Source organism: Perognathus longimembris, chromosome 16 (genome assembly GCF_023159225.1).
Source record: "Perognathus longimembris pacificus isolate PPM17 chromosome 16, ASM2315922v1, whole genome shotgun sequence".
In the NCBI taxonomy this organism is placed as follows: Eukaryota; Metazoa; Chordata; class Mammalia; order Rodentia; family Heteromyidae; genus Perognathus; species Perognathus longimembris.
The window spans coordinates 39029319-39053601 of record NC_063176.1 but is presented as its reverse complement, the minus strand read 5'-3'; the positions used below and the strand labels follow the sequence as shown (position 1 = coordinate 39053601).

General features: G+C 35.4%; 1 protein-coding gene and 1 long non-coding RNA gene across 4 annotated transcripts in view; both read right to left on the bottom strand.

Annotated features, from left to right (window-relative positions):
* The window catches only part of Arap2 (ArfGAP with RhoGAP domain, ankyrin repeat and PH domain 2), a 135618-nt gene that overhangs the window by 47106 nt on the left and 64229 nt on the right, over window positions 1-24283 (bottom strand). For all 3 annotated transcript variants that reach the window (XR_007213520.1, XM_048363996.1, XM_048363997.1), the window contains exons 14-19: window positions 23728-23865; window positions 21292-21436; window positions 19031-19133; window positions 18267-18465; window positions 18022-18085; window positions 4344-4507 (exon numbers count right to left, since the gene is read on the bottom strand). Coding sequence is in view for 2 of the 3 variants with exons in the window: in XM_048363996.1 (XP_048219953.1) it covers window positions 4344-4507; window positions 18022-18085; window positions 18267-18465; window positions 19031-19133; window positions 21292-21436; window positions 23728-23865 (813 nt within the window). In the remaining variant the exon portion in view is untranslated. The remainder of the gene's footprint in view (window positions 1-4343; window positions 4508-18021; window positions 18086-18266; window positions 18466-19030; window positions 19134-21291; window positions 21437-23727; window positions 23866-24283) is intronic.
* On the bottom strand, window positions 16247-16503 carry LOC125364434. Its single transcript, XR_007213521.1, has 2 exons — window positions 16335-16503; window positions 16247-16303 (listed from the first exon to the last, which is right to left on the bottom strand). It is a non-coding gene; the product is annotated as an uncharacterized LOC125364434 (long non-coding RNA).

Below are 24283 nucleotides of genomic sequence, written 5' to 3'. Positions count from 1 at the left end.
AAATAAATAATTTAGTTAAATAAATTAAATAAAAATAAAAGCCATATTAATGGGTAGTGATGATGACAATGACCATGAGGAGAACAATTAAAATATCAGCCTCCCCCTCCCAGGTCTCTTGTTCCTTTCAAAACCAAGCTGAGTCTCCTACATTTACCTATGATCTAACCTGCCTGAAAAATTCTTTTACTGCCCACTCTTACTTGTGGATCTAATACCTGCTCTATTGAGATTATTGTAATCAAGAACATCCATGACTGAGCTAGGTACCAGTGGCTCACCCCTGTAATCCTAGCTACTCAGGAGAGTGAGATCTGAGGATTGTAGTTCAAAACAAGCCAGTGAAGGTAAGTCCATGAAACTGTTATCTTCAATAAACTACTCATAAAAAGCAGGATGTGGAGCTATGGATCAAGTGATAGAGCAGTAGCCTTGAGCAGAAGCAGCTCAGGGATAGAACCCAGACCCAGAATACAAGCCCCAGTGCAGGCAAAAAAAAGAAAGAAAAAGAAAAAAATATCAATGATTGTACATAATAAGAGCTACTTGCAGACTTTAGACACACCAAAAGAATCTATGTTAAAATAATTTTAATCTCATGTCTTTGTGGATCTCATGGCGCCTTGGTTCCTTTTTCACTTCTGCTGTGATTACTAGTCTTCTACTTATTATAACACTGGTCTAGTCTTTGCTAGTGATTCCAAGAATTCATCCTCTTGTCTTCTTGACCTCCCAGTGCCTCCCAACTAGAATTTTCTAGGAAAGCCATTCAACCTTATCATTCTTAACATGTACATTTCACCCAGATCTTAAGTTCTAATATTTTATTCTTATATATGCATATGTACCTCTATACCATTACATATATATATATATAACACAAATACACATACCATTAATATACTTATGGAAATATCACAAAACAAAACCATCTAACATATTAATTTTCTTCTTATATTTACTACCTCACCTTCCAACCCAAAGTTTATTTTATTATGTCATTCCTCAATCTCAGTACATGGCATTACTTCCCTCGCCGCCCCCCCCCCCACCACCTTCCTGGGAGCTACAATGTTTCTAACTCACCACATATAAAATGACACTGTCATATACAATGTAAATCATGATCTTACTTTCTCTCCTTCCTGTGCCAGATTCTCTTATTCTGCCTGTGTACTCCATCCCCCACTATGTTTTACAACTGCTTGCCCTGTTCTTGTGCAGCCCGATTGTGGTATCCTAACCATCAACTGCAGAGCATTGTTAGGAGATTTGAAGATGGTCCATGACATTCTACACTAGCTGTACTAACAATCAGCCTCTTGTATGCACCCCTCCTTCTTACACTGAGTTCTGGACACATTTAACCATACAAACTGAGCAACCAAGCCTGAAGCTTTCCATCGATCCTCTTGGTTAAATTCACCTCTACTAGTGCCATGGGCACTTGCAACAACCCTGAACCTAACAGAAATTTGTACAATGATATTTCATTATCTGCTTGTTTGTCTCTGACCAAGGTAAATATTAACTTGTAGAAGGCAAGGATTGTCCTTTTCTCTCTCTATATTTGGCAGCTGCAGAGCCTAAAAGAACTCAATAGGCATTCAGTAAATGACAAATTCACACAAGGATAAGTAAATCCTAGGGCAAAATATTGTGACTATCAGTCTGAAATATTATAGAAGGAATTTCTACTAGCTGATATTCAAATAGGTTTAGTAAAGTGAGGAAAATTTAAAGATTACTTTGTTTATACAAAGATTACTTTGTTTATACATTAAGACTATACTTCATAAAAATGTTGAAACCCGAAAACTTACACTGTGAACTTGAAGTTCAAACTTTGGTATGAACAAATAGAAAACTGGTCTTTGTACTTTGCCTACCGGCGAGGAAATAAAGGTAATTATTGCCCTAAACACTCTGAGCCATGAACCTGCATCTAAATTTGTATCAAATCTTTCCTGCTATGTCTGTTAATAAGACTAATGCTCTACCCTATGTTCTACTTGCATAAAATAATATTTTATTGGCTTTATTAATGTGAAAGTTCATGCACATTGTGCTAAAGTTATAAAATAGTAATGATATGTGAGATTTAGATGGAAACAATCTAATGCTTACTTATTTTAAACTCCAATAACCACTACAAGGAAGCTTCTGATTTCCCTAGAGAAACATTAAATTGGTTACACTGAAGCTAGTTAAATTATTTTAATCATTTGTCAGCTTAAGGAAGACCCTATGCCATTGTGAAAATAACGTGATGGGAAATTTTCCAGTGAGGTTATGCTCTTGCTAAAAGAATGTGTGTACAAGTCATTTACACCTGTGAATCACAAATACAAGAACACAAGTACTGGATGCCTGCAGCAAATGAAAATAATCTCATTGTCCATTTTGAAATAAACATTGCTACAACTCATAAAAATATAAATGTACTATCAGAGCAACAAAATGTGTTCTGTAGTATAGCCAATATAAGGAATCAGATACACATTTTCAGTAGATATATTTATTTTGTGAAACCAATTTGACATTTTTTACATGTTAACATGCTGTCAGTTTCCCACTCTACAGTATGTGATCCATGGCTCTTATCCTTAACCCTTGTTTTTTTGGGTGGGCGGGGTGGAAGGGTATAGTGGGGCTAGTAATGGGGCTTGAACTCAGAGCCTGCATAGAGTCACTTAGCTTTTCTGCTCAAGGCAGGCACTTTAGATTTGAGCCACAACTACATTTTGACTTTTTGGTGGTTTGTTGGAAATGAAAGAGTCTCACAGACTTTCTGCTCTAACTGGCTGTGAGCCCCAATCCTCAGATCTCAGCCTTCTGAGCAGATAAAATTATAGGTGTGAGCCACAGGCACCCAGCTTTAGCTTTAGCTTTTTATTCCAATGTTTTGTTTCTAGTAATGAGGTTTTACCATCATCCTCTTCCTAATTATGTCTTTTGTTTAAATTCAAACACTCACAGACATCTCTAACATTAGGCAAATAAAAATGATAATACATCTCAAAAATGCCAGCATAGCATGGTGCAATGTCTTCTGTAATCTTACCTATTTGGGAGGTAAAGGTAGGAAGAATGGAAGTTTGAATGCCAGTCTAGCACGATATGCCTTCATGTCATTCCAACAAATAAGTTGACTGTGGTGGATGATACACATATGTAATCCTAGCTCACATGTGGGCAGCATAAGAAGGGGGATGGTAGTTTTTGGTGATCAGCACCACAATATACAACACTATCTGAAAAATAGCTAAAAGCAAAATAAGGCTGAGGCCATTTCTCAGGGGCTACTGTGAGGCCCTGGGTTCAAACCCTAGTTTTTTCAAAAATATTTTTAAGGCCAATTATTTCCCACATTTTTACTTGACAATGGATAAAAGTCGAAAACACTTTTACATTTAAAATATGTTAAACAAAATTCCAACTTTAGAAACACGGAATATTTCTGCTAACTAATAAGAACAAATCTGAAGGACTCAGTATTTGAAGATCACTGTGAAGAATAAGAGTTATTTTTAGGCTCATATAAAATGCTACCCATAGTGTAAGATGTTAAAATGAAGCTGAGATGGCTGGGAGCCAGTGGCTTACTCCTCTCATCCTCACTACTGACATCTGAGGATCTCTGAAAGTGCCAGAACAAGGAAGTTTTTGAGACTCTTATCTCCAATTAACTACCAAAAAGTCTAAAGTGAACCCATGGCTCAAGTGGTAAAATGAAAAAAAAAACAAGAAGCTTGAGAAAAAAAGTTATTGATGGATCCCAGGCTCTGCTTTCACACACACACACACACACACACACACACACACACACACATACACACACACACACACTTACACACACATACCCCTACACACATGCACACACATGCATCAACATTTGATCGACTGCCCACTGAATGAAATAATTCCACATGCATACATTTCATGGCTGCCAGCAGAAAGTTCATTTTTTAAGTATTGTTCCATAGCTCACCATTTCTAAATGTGCTTGAGCATGTTTTGTTAATCTTGGCTTTATTTTAGGCTTCAAACCTCTAGAAAATACTGTCTAGCTATTATTATATATGTCCTCTACTACATTTTCAGTGCTATTTTATGCATATAAAGGACACAGGCAATGACAAAATGGCATTATACAGTAAATGAGGCTTCATGGGAGAAGGAAGAAGAAATGGCAGAAAGCTGAGCTGTGACTGTGCTTTCGGCTTTCACTGCTGTGCTTATGAAGGTAAAGGCATTAATTCACTCCAATGCAGGTTCACTTAGAAACTGTAAGAATGACAGTAAGAGTTCTAGGAGCTGAAGAAAAAGTCTGTGATACATACCATACTGCGTAACGAATGCTATACAGCTGTTCACAATAATGGGGACGTCGTTTTTGCTGAGCTGCTGATCCTGTAGTGCATTACCATCTGTACCTGCTGCTTTTTCAATTGCAGTACGCCAGACTGTGAAATCCAACTTGCTATGCCCATGGATGTATAATGTTCTGTAAAGTTTCAAAAGCATTTCAAATGATAATTTTTTTAAAAAAGATTACTTCCAGAACTAGGTTCTTGAGGAGATGGGTGGGTTTGAGAGAGATGGTAAAAAGTTATGGAATGGGTTATGTTGATCAAGATTCATTGCACTCACAAACTGACATGGTGAGTTGAAACATCTTCATACAACCACTTAAGGACAATTAAAAAAATAAAAATAAATACTTCCAGGTGATTATTACTAAATCTACATAAATATAATCTTATCCCATTCGAGGTAAGCAAAACTAGCTGTCACTCAGATCTTCTGCCTAGATGGTCACATCCTACCCATAGAATAGATGCCCAATTTGTGATCTTCTCTGGTCCCCCTTGTTTCTGTTTTTCTCTGCTTATGTAACTGGAACTATACCAATAACCCAGGCTTCCACCCCTGCTTTTTGCTGGTTATTTTGGAGATGGAGTATCACAAACTTCTCTGTCCAGGCTGACATCAAACCACTTTCTTCCAGATGTCAACTTCTTGAGTAGCTAGGATTATAGGCATGGGATCCTGGTACCCTTCTTTAAATTTCAAAAATATTCCATGCTATTTCTGAATACCTGGATTAAAATTACCATAAAAACATCACTTCTGACTTCTAATAGTTGCTTCTCATTTTTTAAAAATAGATATTACAATTACAATTTTTTATTTCTGTAATAAAGAAAAAAACTTGGCTTTTATAGAATAATTCATTCTGGATCTCTTTTCCTATCACTCTGGACACAAATTTATTTAGCTAGCTAGCTAGCTAGATGCTTTTTTATTTATTCATTCATTCATTCCCAAGGTCCTTTCCTCTTTGTGAATAATCAAGATTGTGCATAATCTCAGAGCACACACCAAGTCTATATGGAATGATTTCCACTACAGGCCAATGGTTCCATCCAATTATGCAAATCAGTTACTCAGAAGTACCCATCAGCAAACTGTCCCTATCTTTCACAAATCAGAGCTCATTCACAAACAAGAGCATAAGAAATGATAAAAGTAGGAACTACAATCAGATTTTGTACCAAACTTAAAGTTTAAGCCTGCCACTTACTTCCTTTGTAACTCTGGACAAATTGTACAATGGATTTGTGCCTTGCTTTCATCACTAGTGACAGGACGAAAGTAAGTGCCTAGCTCCGCACACAATAGATATTAATAAGCAATAATACACAACACTAATAAACACATTTTAACACTTTGGCCTTCATAGGCAGCAGAAATGTGAAATATTTCTCTTTCTCCATACAAAAGTGCTCCCAGCACCACAATTCTCCACTGAATTCTACCAGCTTTAGGAATACTTAACTTTAACTTGGTGTATCTTCCCAATCATGATGATATGAATCAAAGCACAAAATTCTTCTTGATTTCAGTATCTCTCAAACATTCATTCTTGTCTGCTCTTTTTTGCAATACTTTTCATATCTTTAGGTTGTTATTGGAGGTTACTGAAACCTCAGCTTACTGATTCTATTAGAATCCCTTTCCTGATTCTCTCCCCTTTTCTTGCATCTATACTAGTCACTACTATTAGCACCTTTTCTCTAGAAGACAAATCTAAAGACATCATATGTGGTACTTTCATAGTTCTTATTTTCAAGATGAAAAGATATTCAGGATCTGACTTCTTCCCCTCCAAGATTCCCTGTTATTCCTCCACTGAAAAGAAGAATCACATCTTCTGTCCACAGTATGTATTTCCTGTTTCTTTGACCAATTACTCTAACTCCTCCCCCAGGGGTATATTCGAGGTGATGTTCCCTGACATTTCTATCTTTGTTCTTCTTCTATGTTTAGTGTGTCACAGGTCTCTTTTTTTAAATTCTCCTATAGTCGTTTCACCCTCTGTTGCACCATCTGTTGTATCTGTGTGTGTTTTTGCTGCCAGACAGCCCCTAAACTTAGCACAGGGTAAGAAGATTCGACTGTCTCTCTATTTGTTCAGTGGGTATAAAATAGTTGTTGAGTACTATACCCAGTGTAAAACTTGATTTCAAACATAAATTAAACTGACTATGGAAATATTTACAGCAAGAAAAATTATTCGGTCTTAATTTCAGAGTACTGAGGGGCGTACTTTGGATTTAATCGCCTTAAGAATAAGAATGAGCTGTGTGAACTGTATGGTTTCTTAGTGAGCTGTGAGGAGTTTAACCTTTAACATTTCAGATCACCACTGACCCTAACTTACAAAGAAACACAAACTCAAACATCCTCCGTCCATTTCTTTCTTTTCTATTTGCAATGTTTCTGTTCTGGCACTTTTCCTAACTCATTTTTAATAGCATGTGAACTTGCTGGAACTACTACTTTTTTCTGACACCTGTGTCATTGGTAATCCTCCATCTCTTGCTTTTTGACATCTTTATCTATTTTTTTTGTTTTCAATACCACCACAACAGCCCTGACCTACAGGTGTGTAATTTTCTTTTTGAAAAATATTGACACTTGTTCCAATGCTCCTGACACGCATTAGCCTTTTCATTTATCCCATATCATCTTCAACACAGAATCATTTCATTTATCCCATATCATCTTCAACACAATCATTTTCTTTTGGGTATGTTTGTTCAAATGAAATGACACAATTCAGGTCATATCCCTTGGAATTAGCGAGCCCTGCACTATACATGCATCTAACAAAAGTATGTCTTACTAAGTCATGAGTTTAGAGCAAGAGAAAAGCATCAGATTGTTTTAAATTTTAACATACTTTTGCCTAATAACGAGAAGCCACTATTTAGAGCTCTAAATAGAACATAAAAACCTTTGAAAGTGGTTCCTCATCATAGGATTTTATGGGTGAGTGCAGTACACCAGTAAAATTCTGTCACTGTGAATATTTCAAAACTCAATCTTTCACTCTAGTTAGAAGTTCAGACTTGTTGACAAGTTTAAATGTGTTTTCATGAACTAGTGAGGAGTAGAACAAGGAATGACAAGTTAACTCTCAAGTCAACTTGTCAAAGAGTGAATCCTAAAATATATGATTTAGTACAGAAGATGCTTGACATTTAACAGCATCACTTCAGCAGCTTTCCTCTCTCCTGAAAATCTGAAGTCTGTATAGACCAAATAAAAACATCAAAATATATTTTCAACTCAATGCTGACCAAATGGTTTCAAGTATTGTCAAAAAACTATGTAATAATTATGGATCAAAATTCCATCCTGAGTTAGTTCTGCTAACTGTCCATTTCCCAAGAATAAGTTTCAAATTCATATAAGATACATTTCTAGTTTTTTTAATCAAGGTACCTCAAAAACAGATAAAAATAAAAACCTAGTATTGATACAAAACCAATTCTCTGAAAATTGCAATATAATAACCACAGAGCCTACAATCATATTTAATCCTTGTCTACTGACAATAACCAGAAGTTTCTTTACATTTAAAACCAATATATATTTATCAGTATAGATTTACTGATAAAATGATAACATAAATTTCAAGAGCAAGCAACATATACAAAGAATACAGACCAAAAAAGAAAATATGTGAAGTATTTTAAAAACAAACTAAAATCCCTAAATCCTTAACAGAAATATAATCACCATAAAATGATACTGGGAGAATAATTTCAGTAAGGAGCATACTCGGCAATCTAACAGCCAAAGAAATATGTGTAAAAACAGCAAAGTTACAGTTTGGCAAAGATTTCAAATGTGAGCAGTTCATCCCTATTAAGAGTCTTCTAAGAACAAACAGTAGTCTATAGACTGGCACATGTGCTAAGAAGAGATTCGGTAATGTGTACTACAAAAACTAACCTAAGTCTGCATAAATTTGACAAGTAAAGCCAGTGACAAGACTTGGCCACAGACATATGATTTGAAAATAAGACATGATATCTCTTTTGGTTTCTCTCCTATGCCTGTGTATACATACTAGCACACTGAAAATAAGCTTAAAGCCCCAAGTGAGGAGAAGCTTAAATGATTCAGGTTATATCTCTGTTAACTCTCTCATATGTATTTCAATCCTGACTAAGTACTTATGCACTAACTGAATTGTGGCTCTCTTACATATAGACAATTTAATTGCATGACAACACTCAGCATTGAGTCGCCAAGTAGGAATGTGCTCTTTTCCTGTGGAGAATATCAGTGCTTGTTTTCACTTCATTTGGCTCTTTGATCCCAGAAAACTAAACTACTAGTGGAGTAATTAATGCCTTGAAGGTCTGTTAAGTAAGTAAAAAATAGTGCACTGTTTACTCTAGCTCTGTGTTAGTCTTTATACAGTGATGTTATCTTTTGTGAGTGGTGACTAGGCAGGCTGACGCATAATGGAGTCTTTGTAATCAAACTGCACAAACTGCACTGTTCCCCAAGCTCTGGAAATTATTCAGTTCATGACATTCTGGGAAATGGTTCTGTATGAACACCTAAAGAGAGTCACAAGACACATATTAAGATTGATATCGGGGCTGGGGATATGGCCTAGTGGCAAGAGTGCCTGCCTCGGATACACGAGGCCCTAGGTTTGATTCCCCAGCACCACATATACAGAAAACGGCCAGAAGCGGCGCTGTGGCTCAAGTGGCGGAGTGCTAGCCTTGAGCGGGAAGAAGCCAGGGACAGTGCTTAGGCCCGGAGTCCAAGGCCCAGGACTGGCCAAAAAAAAAAAAAGATTGATATTGAAGCAAAGAAATGCCCATGACGATTTCTGAAACTTTTTTTTTTAACATCACTCCTCCTTTGGTTCCCAGTCTTGCAAATCAAGACACAAGGAATTCCTGTGTCTATTCTGCTCTGGTGTGCCCATTTTCTGTGCCATGGCTGAGTGCTTTCACACACAAGTCAACCTAAGGCCTTGCCCATCCCTTTCCTTTCTCTCTCGAATCTCATTTCAGGATTGCCTACTAGCACAAAACCTGAAAACTTGTTTCCTATAGCTTTTCGAGTTTTCTAGTTGGATGAGGTGGGAGGAGATGCACCATGTTCCTTTATGGCAAGAGATGTGAGTGTGGCACTGTACTTATCTGTGCACCCCTCACTATCTTCGTGCTAGTGACATTATTTTTCTTCTACTCCCTGAGATAAGAAACTGAGGCACAGATATGAAAATCCAGTCAGAAAAAACACAAGTGCTAATTTACTAAGAAAACATACAGAAGCAGAGACTGCAATACAAGAATCATGAAGTAGTGTTATAATAAATAGCTTGTTTCTTCTGAAGCCTGGAGCTTAGTAAACAGCCTAGAAGCCCCACACTCCTCAGGAAAGACAGGGCTTCCTTTTTTTAAACTGCGATCTGGACACACACAACAAATCCTACTGGGTGGACTATGAGAGACATTCCTATGATCATCCTGGTCAAAGCATTGATGGATGTTCCACTAACTGAAGAATTAATCCAAATCTGCACCTGTAATGTTAACTTATAAAAGAGATTTATAATATAGATTTAAAAAATGTCATCTGTGGTCTTAGTAAAAGGTCTACAATTTCTTGGAATTAAATTTATTAAGTTCATCTTTCACAAAGGCAAAGCCAAGTGACACTCAAGTTGTTTCTAGTATATTCTACATCTCTGAATCAACAATTACCATTGTGTACAATAAATTATCTCTCAGGCTCCTCAGGTTTTTTCCTACTGAAATACTGCCTTGGCTTCTAGATTTAAATACAATTATCTTTAAAAATTATCCTAAAGGTAAGTGCTGATGGTTCACACCTGTAATCCTAGCAACTCTTAAAGCTGCAATCTAAGAATTATGGTTCAAATCCAGCCTAAGCAGAAAAGTCTTTGAGACTTATTACTAATTACCCTGAAAAAGCTAGATGTGGAAGTATAATTCAATTGGTAGAGCTTCAGCCTTGAGCAAAAACTGTCAAGCAAGAATGGGACTCCTGAATATGAGCCCAAGTACTTTCTTTATACATTTTCTATATCTTTTCTGTATTTTCTTTGCAGCCTTTCATTCCTCTATGAGATGAGAATGGATATATGAAATTTTATAAAGTATTTTAAATTACAGTAATCGGCACATTAAAATCCAACTTTTGTTAAACAGTCGTATACACTTTCCCTTCATCATAATTCTCTTTAACTTAAAATCACTTTGTGAAGTTAGAATCTTGCTTTTATGCAAAATCTGTGGGGGTAGAGAGGGAAAAGAATCTCTTACTTGCTTTGGCAACATCCAGAGATTAAATCATCTCTAAGAATTAAATCATCAGAAAGTTACAAAAGCAGTCAAGCTGATATTGTGGGCAATGGGCTACTGTTTAATTTGCAATTACATGCACAATTTAGAAACCACTTTAAGATAATTCAGCCTCCTGAGGATTGCTAACACATCCTCTGCCATCAAGCCCAATTCAAGGGGGCGGGAGGAGATTATCTGGAATAAATTGATACGAAATAAAGATCTCCAATTTAGGGTACTAATCTCCCAAATTGAGAAAAGTAGTCCATTCCACAATTGTGGAACAAATTGATAAAACTGTTTATTCCCCAGTGTTAGCTTCTTTATAACTAGAATCTGCAATTAAAATCTCAATGCGATCAGTCTTGGGAGCCATCAAGTGCAGTGTGTGTCACATTATGTCAACCAAGGAATAGGAAACAAAGAGGTAAAACAACACGAAACATCTGTTTGTTGTTTCTGATGAAGCAACCTGTTATTCTTACCCAGCTTATTATCAATTAATAACCTTTCAGCAAAAGCTTAATAATAGGTTTCTTTGGCAAATGGGCATGCAGCTATGAAATGTAACTGTGGTGAATACAGCAACATATTTATTAAAACAAAAAGACATACAGCAACTTAAGAGTCCAGACACAATTTTCAAACTTTGAGTGTTGTAATTCCTGGAGTATTTCAGTCAGAGTTGAGACAAGCTTTTTACTGCCCAGGAAAATGCTCTCTTAACCCCTAGTCATGAACATTCACTAACTTACAATCTATATGCAAAAAGCATGATTTTCTACACATAAAATTCTTGACTAGTGCCTTTAAAAAGGCACAGAATCTAAGCCCCCAAAACAGCATGAAATAGTATTCCAAAAACCCTTAAGCATAATCAAAAAAATCTTTATTTTTCAAAATAATAATTCTTTAAAAATTCAAAGGATGCACATTAAAGCAATACCATCTGGAACACCTTCTGTTTTGAGCTTTCTAGAGCAAAACTGCTCAGTGTGTGGAAATACTACTGTAATGTTTTTCTGTCTAAGGACAACCATGCTATGCATATGGAGAAAATTTCCAGGAAGACTAAAAATATATTTAAATGGGGACTATATAGAGTGGACAAGTGCCAATTTATGAACTAATCCAGTTCAGGGAATTCCTTCTCTTCTTTGCCTTTAAGAACATTAATATATTTTAGCACTTTCATCAAAGGTAGACAAGGACAGGAACACAATGTGAAATTGTCATGGAATTTATCTATGATTCACAGTTCTGGTGGAAGCTGTAACAGCAGAAACATAAAGGTTAAATCTTGGCTGGTTGGTTTTTCTCCCTTTCAATTATCCACAGTATCTCTCTACACCATCAACATGAATAATTGTAAGTTGTTTTATTTCCAAAAGGCACAATTTTATCTGTCATTGACATATCTACCACATTCTACTTTAGATTATAGTCATTATTTCCCAAGGGCTAATAGATCAAAAGAGAGATGAAAAAAAAGGGGCAATGCAATGAAATTCTCTGATTTTGACATGATACTAGTTCAGCTCTTCAACAATCGCAACTAAAATTAAGTAGCCACATTTGACTCCAGGGAGGGAAGTAGGTATTCGTTATCCTGGTAAACACCACGATATTTGTACAATCACCAAGGCCAAAAGCTCAGGACTCATCCTAACCCCAGAGTTCACAAAGCAATTGAAAATCATCAGACTGGAATCTTCAACATCAGATGGAAAAAGCTGCCAACATTCAACATCATCCATCAATTCCTGTCTTCATGCTGTTATAACTGAGAGGTTTTGTGTGTCTTTTCTTGTACCTTTAATCTCTCCCTATTCATGTCTTTTTTTCATCATAAACTTATACAGGCCCCAAACACCATGAAAACAATTTGTACCTATAACCTCTTCCGGAGTCCAATTTCTTATCTCCCTAAATCTTATTAGCTTCCATGAACAGCCTCAATAACGCTACTGTTCACCTTCAGCTCACTTAATGTTTAGTTTCTTTCTTAGTCTGATCAGTTCTTCCCTGATTTCTCCGACTCTCCCAGAAGTTGTCTGATGAATTCTTTAATACTCAGTTGACATGTTTAGTTATTCTCCCCTTCCTAAAACACATTTCTGACAAAAGGATCACATGGAATGTCTTGGTGTGATGTTGGTGACAACAAATGTATAACACTGTGCTGCTGGTTTTAGAAAGGATACTACATATAACTGTGCACTTTCATATTATAAAACTTAATAATGACAAGCAATGAATATATTACTCGTTAATGGATTTACTGTGTGTTGTGGTTTAGATATAAACCATCTCCCTAAAAGTATCATGTTGGCTTGTTCAAGGTCATAGCATTCATTTAGGAGGTTCTGCAGACTTCAAGGGTGGGACCTGGTAAAGGAAAAGTCACTAGGGTTATGTCCTTAAAGACTATTATCTTGCTCTTCTCTCTGTCTCCTGACCTCCTGGAGAGGATCAATCCATACCCTTCTACAATAATCCAAGAAAAACGCAATTGATGACGCACAGACCAGAGCCTCTGAAATCATGAGCCAAAATAAATTCTTCCTTCTCTATATATACTTTCTCGCAGGTACTGAGAACAATAGCAACAACAACAGCAAAAAACAAAACAAAACAAAAATACCATAGTACTTACTATACTATACTTTTTATCATCACTTAAAGGTAAATTTATTTTATTTATCACAAAAAATCTTTACTGCAGTTTGTAGTGCTGTGACAGCAGTAGCCCCTAAGAGATCACATTTACTAAAAGATGCTGAATGTACCATTTGCTCTTGTGCTAGATTTAATCTCACATCGTATTTAACATGGCTTCAAGAGCCAACAGCAATACCATAAATGTGTATACAGGTGTTCAGGTATGCAGTGAGCTATCTTATCTAGGTTTCTGTGAACATATTCCATGATGTTCCTACAGTGATGATAACATCCTCCACCAAGATATTCTCATGTTATTAATACATGGCTGTATTCTCTGCTTGGGCAAGTTGACTCCATTTGCTCTTAGTTGCTTGCCTCACTGACAAAAATAGCAGATACTTCTCCCAGGAAGAGGCAGTCCTTCCTCAAATCTCTCACTCCCCAAGTGAGGCATATACATTCAAGCTGTATCGCCTGGATTACGTGATTCTTCTCATTATATGGACTTTATCTGATTTCTCTTTCTTCTAAGTATATGTCATTACTTTTTTTTTTTTTTTTGCCAGTCCTGGGCTTTGGACTCAGGCCCTGAGCACTGTCCCTGGATTCTTTTTGTTCAAGGCTACACTCTGCCACTTGAGCCACAGTGCCACTTCTGGCCATTTTCTGTATATGTGGTGCTGGGGAATAGAACCAAGGGTTTCATGTACACAAGGCAAGCACTTTACCACTCAGCCATATTCCCAGCCCCTAAGTACATGTCATTCCAAAATGTGTGTCTCTATCTCCTTTTGAAGCATCTGATCCTTGAAAATGTTCTGCTAGCATATCTTACAAGCATCTCACGTTCAACTTGTCTGAAATTAAACTCATTGTCTCCCAGACCTGCTCTCACGGCTATACTTTTCCCATTACTTCCCAATTGAAGCTTATTTACATAATTAGAGCAAATATCCTCTCTTCTAATAAATGCTGACAATTTAAATCCCGCTAACATATTTTAGATCAAGACTGCTGGTTCATTTGTTGAACTGATTTTTTGAAAATGACCTTAACACCTAGTATTTTTTGCTTAAAAAAAGAAATGAACAAAAACATTTAGGTTAAATCACAGGTTGAGCTACTTTTTATTCCACAACAGTTTATTACTTTCCATAGATCTTGAAAGCTGCTGAAGTTGTTAAAATAATGGCTGACACAGGGTACATTTCATATAGTATTAACACTGTCCTATTATTATTGATTTTGAGAAACAAGGAAAGTAAATAAATCTCAGGAATAAGCATGCGATAAAAAGTTAATTTTTAACCATGTTATATGACAGCCATTCAAGGAGACTTATGGAAAATAACTACATTATCTGTATATATCTCTATATTTATCTCCATATTTTTAACATCTTATCCTGGCACATTCCTTAACTCTTCTCTTTCATAAAAATGCTTTTCAGGTGCCTTGTTAATAAATACAAAACAGAGATTAATAACACATAAATTCATGAATTATTTTATAATTCCATTAGTTTCCTGAGCATAGAAAGTAACTGAATTCAATATGTAAATAAAAAACATTGATTCTTCTGACTTCCATATCCATACAGGAATGAACTGTATACAATAAACACTAAACAAAATGTACTAAATTGAATAATTCTAATTCTTGTTTTCTTGCTTCTTAATTTAAAATCTAAGGGCCACTGGACAAATCCTTCAGACTAATGCCAGTAGGAAAAGGTCTAGGCTACAGTAACCTGACAAGTAATAAATAATAATTATAAATAAAGAAAAATCAATCATCAAATTGATGCCTATCCATTTGTTTAAAAACATAAGCTCTGGGAGCTCAGTAGAGACAACACGTCTTATGGATGTAATTTTTCTCCTTTCATCAATTACCAAGCAACTGACATCATATGAATATTAGTAGATTACTATAAAAGTTGCATTGTAACAGTAGTCTAATGCATACTATACTACCTCTTTAATTCCTAGCATACAATTAACAATAATAACAGTAGAGTGAAACTATCATCTATAGAAAGAATAAGAATCTAAAGTAACAAACTTCACAAGCCTAGAAATAAATACATGAGAATGCAAAAAGTCTTAATCATGATTTCAAGGAAAAGAAAATCCTCATTGACCTAAATACTCAATCAGCAAGATACTTGCTATCTAACATCGTTGCTGCCCTCCATGAAGAATGAGTTCAAATAGCTGTTAAACGTCATTATTCTTGTCAACAAGAAAAATGAACTAAAGCAAGGCTTATTGAACTACCTTATTATATTATTATATGTACAATGCAGATTAAAAATTACCAAGCGTTATAATAGAGTTGAACTTTCTAGACCAATGTAGTTATGGGAGTGTGTGTGTGCACGCGTGGATTTGTGTGCACGTGCGCATGTGCGTGTGCCTGATTATGTATGTGGGCTGGTCCTGGGACTTGAATTTTGGGCCTGGATGCTGCCTCTGAGCTTTTCTGCTGAAGGTTAGTGCTCCACCACTTGAGCTACAGATCTACTTTTCAGGTTTTTTTTAAATGTTTTGTTTGCTTGTTTTTTAGTAGTTTATTGGAGATAAAGAGTCGCATGGACTGTCTTGCTTAATCTGCCTTTAAACCCCTATTGTCAGCTTTCAGCCACCTAAGAAGCTTTACAATAGGATTACCTAAGCTACCAACACCCAGGATAGGACATTTTACTTTGAAATAAAAAAAAATTAAAGGACACAAATCAAGAAAAAAATATCCAATTCATTCATGAAATACCACGTTCCCAATTCTGATATGTTCCTAGATGTTCCTTCCCTGTGTCCTTTGCATAACCATCCTTTATCTTCTGCAGTTCAATATCAGCAAACCTGTGGTTGGGTTTTATTTGTGTTTTATTTTTGCAGAAAATAAATGCTTATTTATCCCTGAAAACAACCTGCTGGAACTAAGTACTCAGTAAACTGTTAAACAAGGGAGTAGCACATAGTAAATCACCTGTTGCAAATTGTACCTGAAATGCAATAAGATTTACCCTTCCAAGTAGCCTCTCCACCCAAGAGAAGCATCACAACACAATAATAATTCCCTTGAGTCCACCCTTGAGCAGAGACTTGAAGGGAAGGAAACAAGATTCACGTGATGTGATCCTAATTGAAATCTTTAACTATTTCATTTTTCTAGATATACTATTTGTCTGAAGTCAACCCATTCAATTCTTTGGTCAAAAACAATAGCAATACAGTGATAACGTCCACAATTATATGTCTAAGAATAACTACTTAATTCCAGTTTGCATATCCAACTGCCAGCTTCCTTTTACTCTCAAAAATATATATCCAAAGTAGCATTCCAAAAACCAAATTCTGTATCTACTGTCTCAAGTTTACTAATATTCCTCACGTATGGTATCTCAAAACAAAACAAAACACATAGCCACTTCATTCAAGTTAAATCTAGATAATCCTCAACTCTTACCCAAATCTACTCCATCAATATCTTCTGCTGCTTCTTTCACAGTGTATCAAGCTACTCCTCAATATTACATTTTCAGGTAAAATATCTTTTCTGGCTCTATGGCAAAATCCTAGCTAGACATCTAGGTTCACACCTGTCCCTGAACTTTATTTATGCAAGGTCAGAGTAAAACAGTCTTTTAAAACCATAACCAAAACAACTCCACTTCCTGGCTCTCAGTCTGAGTAGCTTCCTATCACACTTAGAACAAAAATCAAATCTTTACGTAACATACCCTTTAAGGCTATATCTCCTCTGGCCTAGACATACCTTCAGAATCGTTCTCCATTTTCTCACTCATTCAAATCTCCTTAGTAAAGTAGCACCTGCCACTACACTTGGAGCAGATAAATAAAATATAACATTGTCTCTTCAATTTATACTGTTTCATTGGAGATTCCTTTTGTTACCACACAGGCTAACACAGATAATTTTCTAACCAACTTCGTACATTGCATTATTTTGTCATAGGTTTTAAAACTAGGGGACACACTCTAATTGTTATCTTTTATATGTTGTCTTTGTTTAATGTATATAGTCGGTTTTGTCATAGATTCCTTTCTGTTACCACACTAGCTAACACAGAGTATGTTCTAGCATGTTTCGTCACAGGATTTAAGACTAATGGGCACAATATAATAATAATAATTATTTGTATATTCTCTCTGCATCTCCAGCAGAGATATTGTCTGTTTTAGGATCACTGTACTACTAATATCTATAGGTCCTGAAGCATACTTATTACTTAATTTACAGTTGATGAAAAACTGAATAAACTGAAGACATCAAATTCTAGCTAGGCTTGACACATATGCACAGATCATTTTTGAATCTACCAAATGCCTATATTGAATATACCTTTCCTATTATCACACTAAGTTCCAGACAGGTATTTCAGTTGGAATGTCCCAAAAGAATTTAAATTTACAGAAAAGTACAAATATTGATGGTGGCAAATTTGTCACTGAAAATAAAAATATGTAGCTTCATTGCTGTACTTTCTATGAATAAAGTTTATACATATTGTGTGTGTTATCCATAAAACATTCTCATAAGTTTTTTAAATAATAATTCCTTCTTGAGAGGACAATGAAAGTACTCTAAATGCCATTCTTCACCACCAACATGTTAAAAGAAAAGGTAAAATGCTACTTACCTTCCTTTTTCTACCAAGAGCAACACATCCAATTTTTCTCCATTTTGAACCACTGTGCTGATGGCTGAATGAGGACAAAAAATGTATAAGTATTTCTGATTGCACAGAATATCCGTAAGATACAGGTACCAACTACTTCGGTCTCAAGTTCGGGAGTGAACCACTAAAATTAGATGTCAAAGCCACCATTGTCATATGCAACAAAAACTTGCCCCAAATGTAAGATGGAAAAGAGCACATCTTACTCAGCTCTTGCAGTCTTCTTAAGTGCATCCTATCCTCCTGAGCTTCTTGCATTGGAAGGCAAAAGCGCAAACTAGATTTGTCCATAGCGAACCAGCCTTTTTTCCACTGGTCCAGGGCTTGGCAATCTTTGTAGAAGAGTTGACCAATCAAATCATAGTCAGCTTCTGTTAAGTTTTCAGCAACAAAGGGAACAAAATGCTGTTAAGACAAATACAGAAAAGTAATAAAGACAGTGAAAATATGAAACTTCTTCCCTGTCTCCTCACAGAGGGAAGTCAGAAAATTATCTTAGTTCTCTTTCAAAGGTAACTGAGCAGTCCCCAAATTCAGAAAAACTGTGCAAGCTTGTTATTAGCTTTAAAATTTAGCTGCTGAAATTCATTTCTCAAAGAGTAACAATATTTTCTTGCTACATGTAGATTTGAAATAGGAAGATATCTCTGTTCCTCTTTGTGTGCATCCTAAATATAATATCTACCTATACATGCACAGAAATTACTGCATAAGGTTAAAAAAATCTTTTAATTGTGAAAAGCATGGATTTGCGCCTGGTCCTGTATTAATTCCTCTATTAACTCCTTATCTGTTCCAGGCTCTAGGAAGGTTTCTCTTAACCACATTTGACTATGATCTTTGAAAACCTAAGGAAGTAGAGATCTGCTTCTCAGAATCACACATAAAATTTTCATGAGTCCCTGAAGTCTAGCTACAGACTACAAGTTAAGAATCTATTTTGTAGGTAAGGAATACAATATTTAAATACCTTGGCTATTGTCTCTGTCCATTTTCTTTGAGCTTGAGTTGTTTCAGCTCCAAATAAAAACACACGTTCTGAGGGTAAGTAGATCTCAAAGATGAAAATAGGCCTATGGCATGTAAGAATAAAAAGAAATCAATGATTATGTATAGCTCTTATGAAAATAACACAAAACTCAAATCATCTACTAAATTCATATTTATAATCAGGATAATGCTATGAAAACCAAAAGATTTATGTACCTATCATGTTACTCTGTTCATAGTTTGTATTTTATTTAAATTAACTGAATGTAATATACTGTATCACAGAAAAGGAATATTCCTGATTCACCCCCTTGGTCCATTACTTTGTTAATGGCCTGAATACATCCCAACTTACTGATAGGACAGAGGGCTTCCAACAGTCCCAGAGCCCCTTCTGGATTTCTCTTGACTGATTCTCATCAAATATTAAAAATGAAAACAAAAGAATTTTGCCTAAGAAGTTTTTATCATCTTACTTCACAAATTCTCCTTTTTTTCTTTTTTCTTTTTTTTGGTTGGGCATGGGGCTTGAATTCTGGGCCTGGGCACTGTCCCTGAGCTCTTCAGTCCAAGGCTAGCACTCTTCCACTTAGCCACAGTGCCACTTCTGGTTTTCTGGTGGTTAATTGGAGATAAGAATCTCACAGGCTTTCCTGCCCCAGGCTGGCTTTGAACCACAATCCTCAGATCTCAGTCTCCTGAGTATCAAGGATCAGGCATGAGTCACTGGCAACTGGGTTACAAATTTTCCTTCTTTCACTTCAGTTTAAGCAAATAAACTTTTATCTTTTCACAATAGAAATATTTGAATAACATTCTATGCCCTGAAATATTCTTTTGTTCCTTCAGGTCCAACTCTCGACTTGGAAGAGACTAAGTACTTGTTTCACTCATGTAAAGTTCTCCAAACAGCCTAAACTCAAATCACCTTTATTTATCTACCTTTTCCCCCAAATGGATTTATTTATCCTTCTTGTCTCAATTACCATTTACCAAATCAATAAGCTTAATACCTTATGGACTGATTTATTCTTCTAAACCATGAACTTTTTTGCTTGTCCATTTAGTCTTTTAATCTTGTCTGTTCCACTACGATTCCTTCAAATTCACCCCATTTCCTTATTATGTCTTCCTCAAATTAGAATGTGAGGAAGTTTGATTTCTCTTCCTCTAAACTCTTTCTAATGATTTTCACAATCTCTCTTCTTACAATATGAAGTATCTATCTCCTCATTTCCACACTAAGTTCAAATTCTACAACCATTTAAAACAATTAAAAATCTGTCTGTAGGGCTGGGGATATGGCCTAGTGGTAAGAGTGCTTGCCTCTTATTCATGAAGCCCTGGGTTTGATTCCCCAGCACCATGTGTGCAGAAAATGGCCAGAAGTGGCACTGTGGCTCAAGTGGCAGAGTGCTAGCCTTGAGCAAGAAGAAGCCAGGGACAGTGCCCAGGCCCTGAGTCCAAGGCCCAGGACTGACAAAAAAAAAACAAAAAAAAGAATCTGTAACAATTATTTTGTAATGTCACCTGCCAATGGTGGCATTACTTATATCAACAACATTTGACAAAAGATTTTTTTTAATAATTATACGTTGATATAAAGTAATATTGTTTCTTTTAAGTTTCACCTATTCCACCAATAAATATTTAATATATACAATATACTTATTTTAACACTGCATAATAAGCCACATTAAACTGATTATTCATTTAATATATAAGCACTATTAGATTTATCAAAAACTACTTTACTATTATCATATATTTGGACTTACTAGAATACAAGTTATCTCAAATAGGAGATAGTATTTAGTATAACTGACAATGTTTGTTTTAATGTGATCCAATCATCACCCAGGTATTCTATTTTCTTATGATTCAGCCATGATGTTAAAGAAACACATTAAAGAAGCACATATCATGCCTTGAGTTTATTATTTAAAATCCTCAAATTAAAATACTATAATCATCAATAATGAACATTCTAAATTTTATTAAGATTACATGAAAAATTGTTAAGTCTTAATAGTACCTAATATATGTAAATTCAATACATTTTAGGGAATTGTCCAAAGAACTTTTAAATGATACAAGATGAGTAGATAGATCTCAATACAATACAAAATCCTTTCACAGGAAGTAAATGAAGAAACAAAGTGATGCCAAAACACTCATTATTTGGTCTGAAAACAATTTGTGAATACTTTCCACCTCCTAGGTGTTTAATGAGAGACCTACCCAGTATTTAAATAGAAGTCTTCTTTATGTATAGACAGGCAGATAACTTCATTGATGTTAATGGTGCCATTAGGTGTGGTAGATTTATCATTTTCATAGTAACTCAAAAAGCCTCCTTCTAAAATGCACCATTTTTTATTTGTCTCTAAGAATTAAAAGCAAGTATGAAATTATGACATTTATTGAGTACTTTTATAAACATTATTTTAGATCATAAATAGATTAACATACATAAATACATGCTATCCTCTACAACATTAGGCAGGCACAGACATTACCATTGAGGACTTAGAGTAACAAAGCTGTGGTAGAAAATGTTGACAATGCTATTGATGTTGGGAAGTGATGGAAAAGCTTTATACTGTTATGATGGACAACATTAGTCTTTAAGCAGATTTTGATGTACACACTTGACCTTTGAGAAATATCAATAGCCTCTAGTTCTAGCCAAGTAAGCCTACCAACAATTAGGTTGAATTTAAGCCTCAATAATGGCAAAAATAAAAAGAAAGCTCTTTTTGAAAATAATTTGTTTTAAGCAATTATTTTCATTATCTTTTCTTTTACATTGTGTGTGTATGTGTATGTGTATGTGTGTGTCTGTGTCTCTGTCTGTGTGTGAGTTCATCCTGGTTAGAGCTCGAACCCAGGGCCTAAGCACTGTTCCTGAGCTTTTCTACGTAAGGGGAGCACTCTACCACTTGAGCCACAGCTCTATTTCAGGCTTTTTTGATGGTTAATTGGAGATAAGAGTGATGGATTTTCTTGCCCAGGAAGGCTTTGAATTGCAATTCTCAGATCTCTGTCTCTGGAGAAGATAAGATTGCAGACATGAGCCACCTATGTGCAATACCTGTTTGAACTTGAAACCAGCACTGAACTTTCCAGTGAAACAACTGAGGACATGATCAAACCAAGGCATAGCTGAAAACAAATTATTAGCCTGTGATTTGCAGTCATGAGTATGAAGTAGCCTATACACAGTACTTATTCATTAAAGGACAAGTACTATTCAAAAGTATCTCATAAAATAAGATTAATTCTACTATAACTCTGCTTCTAGGTTCTTTTTTTTTTAATACAGATAAAGTACACCTGATCAGTAAAATCTGAAGTCTAAAATGCTCCAAAACCTAATGTTATTCCTAACACAACAATCAATTTCGTGGGTTTTTGCTCTAGAGGTGTTCAACTGATAAAATCATTTAAAAAGAAAAACCATGAAATCTGAAACAAATCTGACTCTAAGCATGTCCAAAAATGGCCCTTAACTTGTAAAAAAGAAAATTATACTGAAATAATCACATCAAATGTACAAGTATCAGATTAACAATCTAAATTGAAATTGTTATCCCATTATTCCTCTGATTGAATAATCTATCTGAATTTTACCACCAAGGAAATTAACATCAGGTCGATGAGCCACTCAGTACCCAATATTAATTGGCTATACAGCTCTCCCTTGCCCTCTCCTTGTAGCAATAAGACATATGAGTCATCACATTGTCCTTCCTATATTTCCCAAATTAGTTCAAATATATGTATCATGAACCTGAGGTCTTGTCACACATTTTATATTACTGATGCCAACTAGCACCTCTACTCAGATAATTCCTCAAACCTAAACTATATTGTCAGATTAAGTTTATCCCCATCATTTTCTCAGAAACAGGTGTCACAAGTTTTACTTTACTTAAACATGCAAACACATCTACAAATTTTCTAATCAGAATGTATTTACATGATTGTCACTTGAAACTGATTGAAAATATAACAGGGAGCACTGGCGTGGGACCACATTGGAAAATTCTACTCCTTGAAACTCAAACGTATTCATAGCATTACCTCTGAGCTAAATGTTATATAAAGTATGGGTAAAGCATAAGTGAACTTGTATTTAGACTTGAATCCTATCCTCAAGACATCTCATTATGTTTATGTAAATATATACAAAATGAAAAAAAAGAAATCCAGAATTTGAAATTTAAAATAGCTCTGGCCCCAAATATTTCAGATAAGACAGACTCAACCTGCAATATCAACCCTGTAATTTTTCTTGTGCACATATATCTATATTTACAAGTTAGAGTGTCATCCCTAAGGAAAGAGCTGAGTTTTATTATTTTTTTTTCTTTTTGAAATGACCTTTACAGTCTGAAACAGAATCAGTTGACTCATAAGGCAGATAGCACTGAATTCTATTGAGAATTCATTCAGCATTCTAACCCAGTGGTAAGTCTCCACTACAGTACATGAAATATCTGTGCCTGGGAACATTTATGAATCTTCCAAAAGCATCTCCATTGCAAGATCAAATCTCATATCTTAAGGGGGAAAAGAAAAGAAAAGAAAAAAAAAATCTTTAAACCTAATTGTTTTGATAATGGGATAAAGTTTTACCCAGTAAGAAAATTTTAGAGGAATAAAAAAAGATACCTTCGAGCATCTTTTTCTCTGAGGAGACTCTGGAAGCAGCAGCAGGTGCCTGATATAAGAAGTCACAAAGAAATGTGGGCTGCACAGTGGTCTCTGGACCTAACCCACCCTCAGGGTGAACATCATGTTGAGGGAAATCTATAAAAAGTAAACATTACATTAGAAATCCAACATGGAAACAATTTCTCCTTTGTTTATGAATATGTAGGTGAGTGTTGAGCTAGAAGAAAAACAACTTCCAACTTACCACTGAATAAACTCAGGGAGATTTATTTTACTTTTTATAAAATTCACAAATAAGCACTTAAGACATACTTATTATTCATATATGAAAATCGGATTTAATTTTGGTAGAAATGATTACATGGGATTAACTATTTTAATCTTCTATTTATAAGATTATTTAAATATGAGAGATAAATTTGCCAAACTTTTTCTTTTCTTAAAATGATATCAAAGAGTGCTTTGGTAATTACATTTCTCCTTTCTGATGGATTTCCGTAGCTGAAGAATTAAATAGATTTGTGCTTTGCTCCTTTTAGGGATATGCTAGACG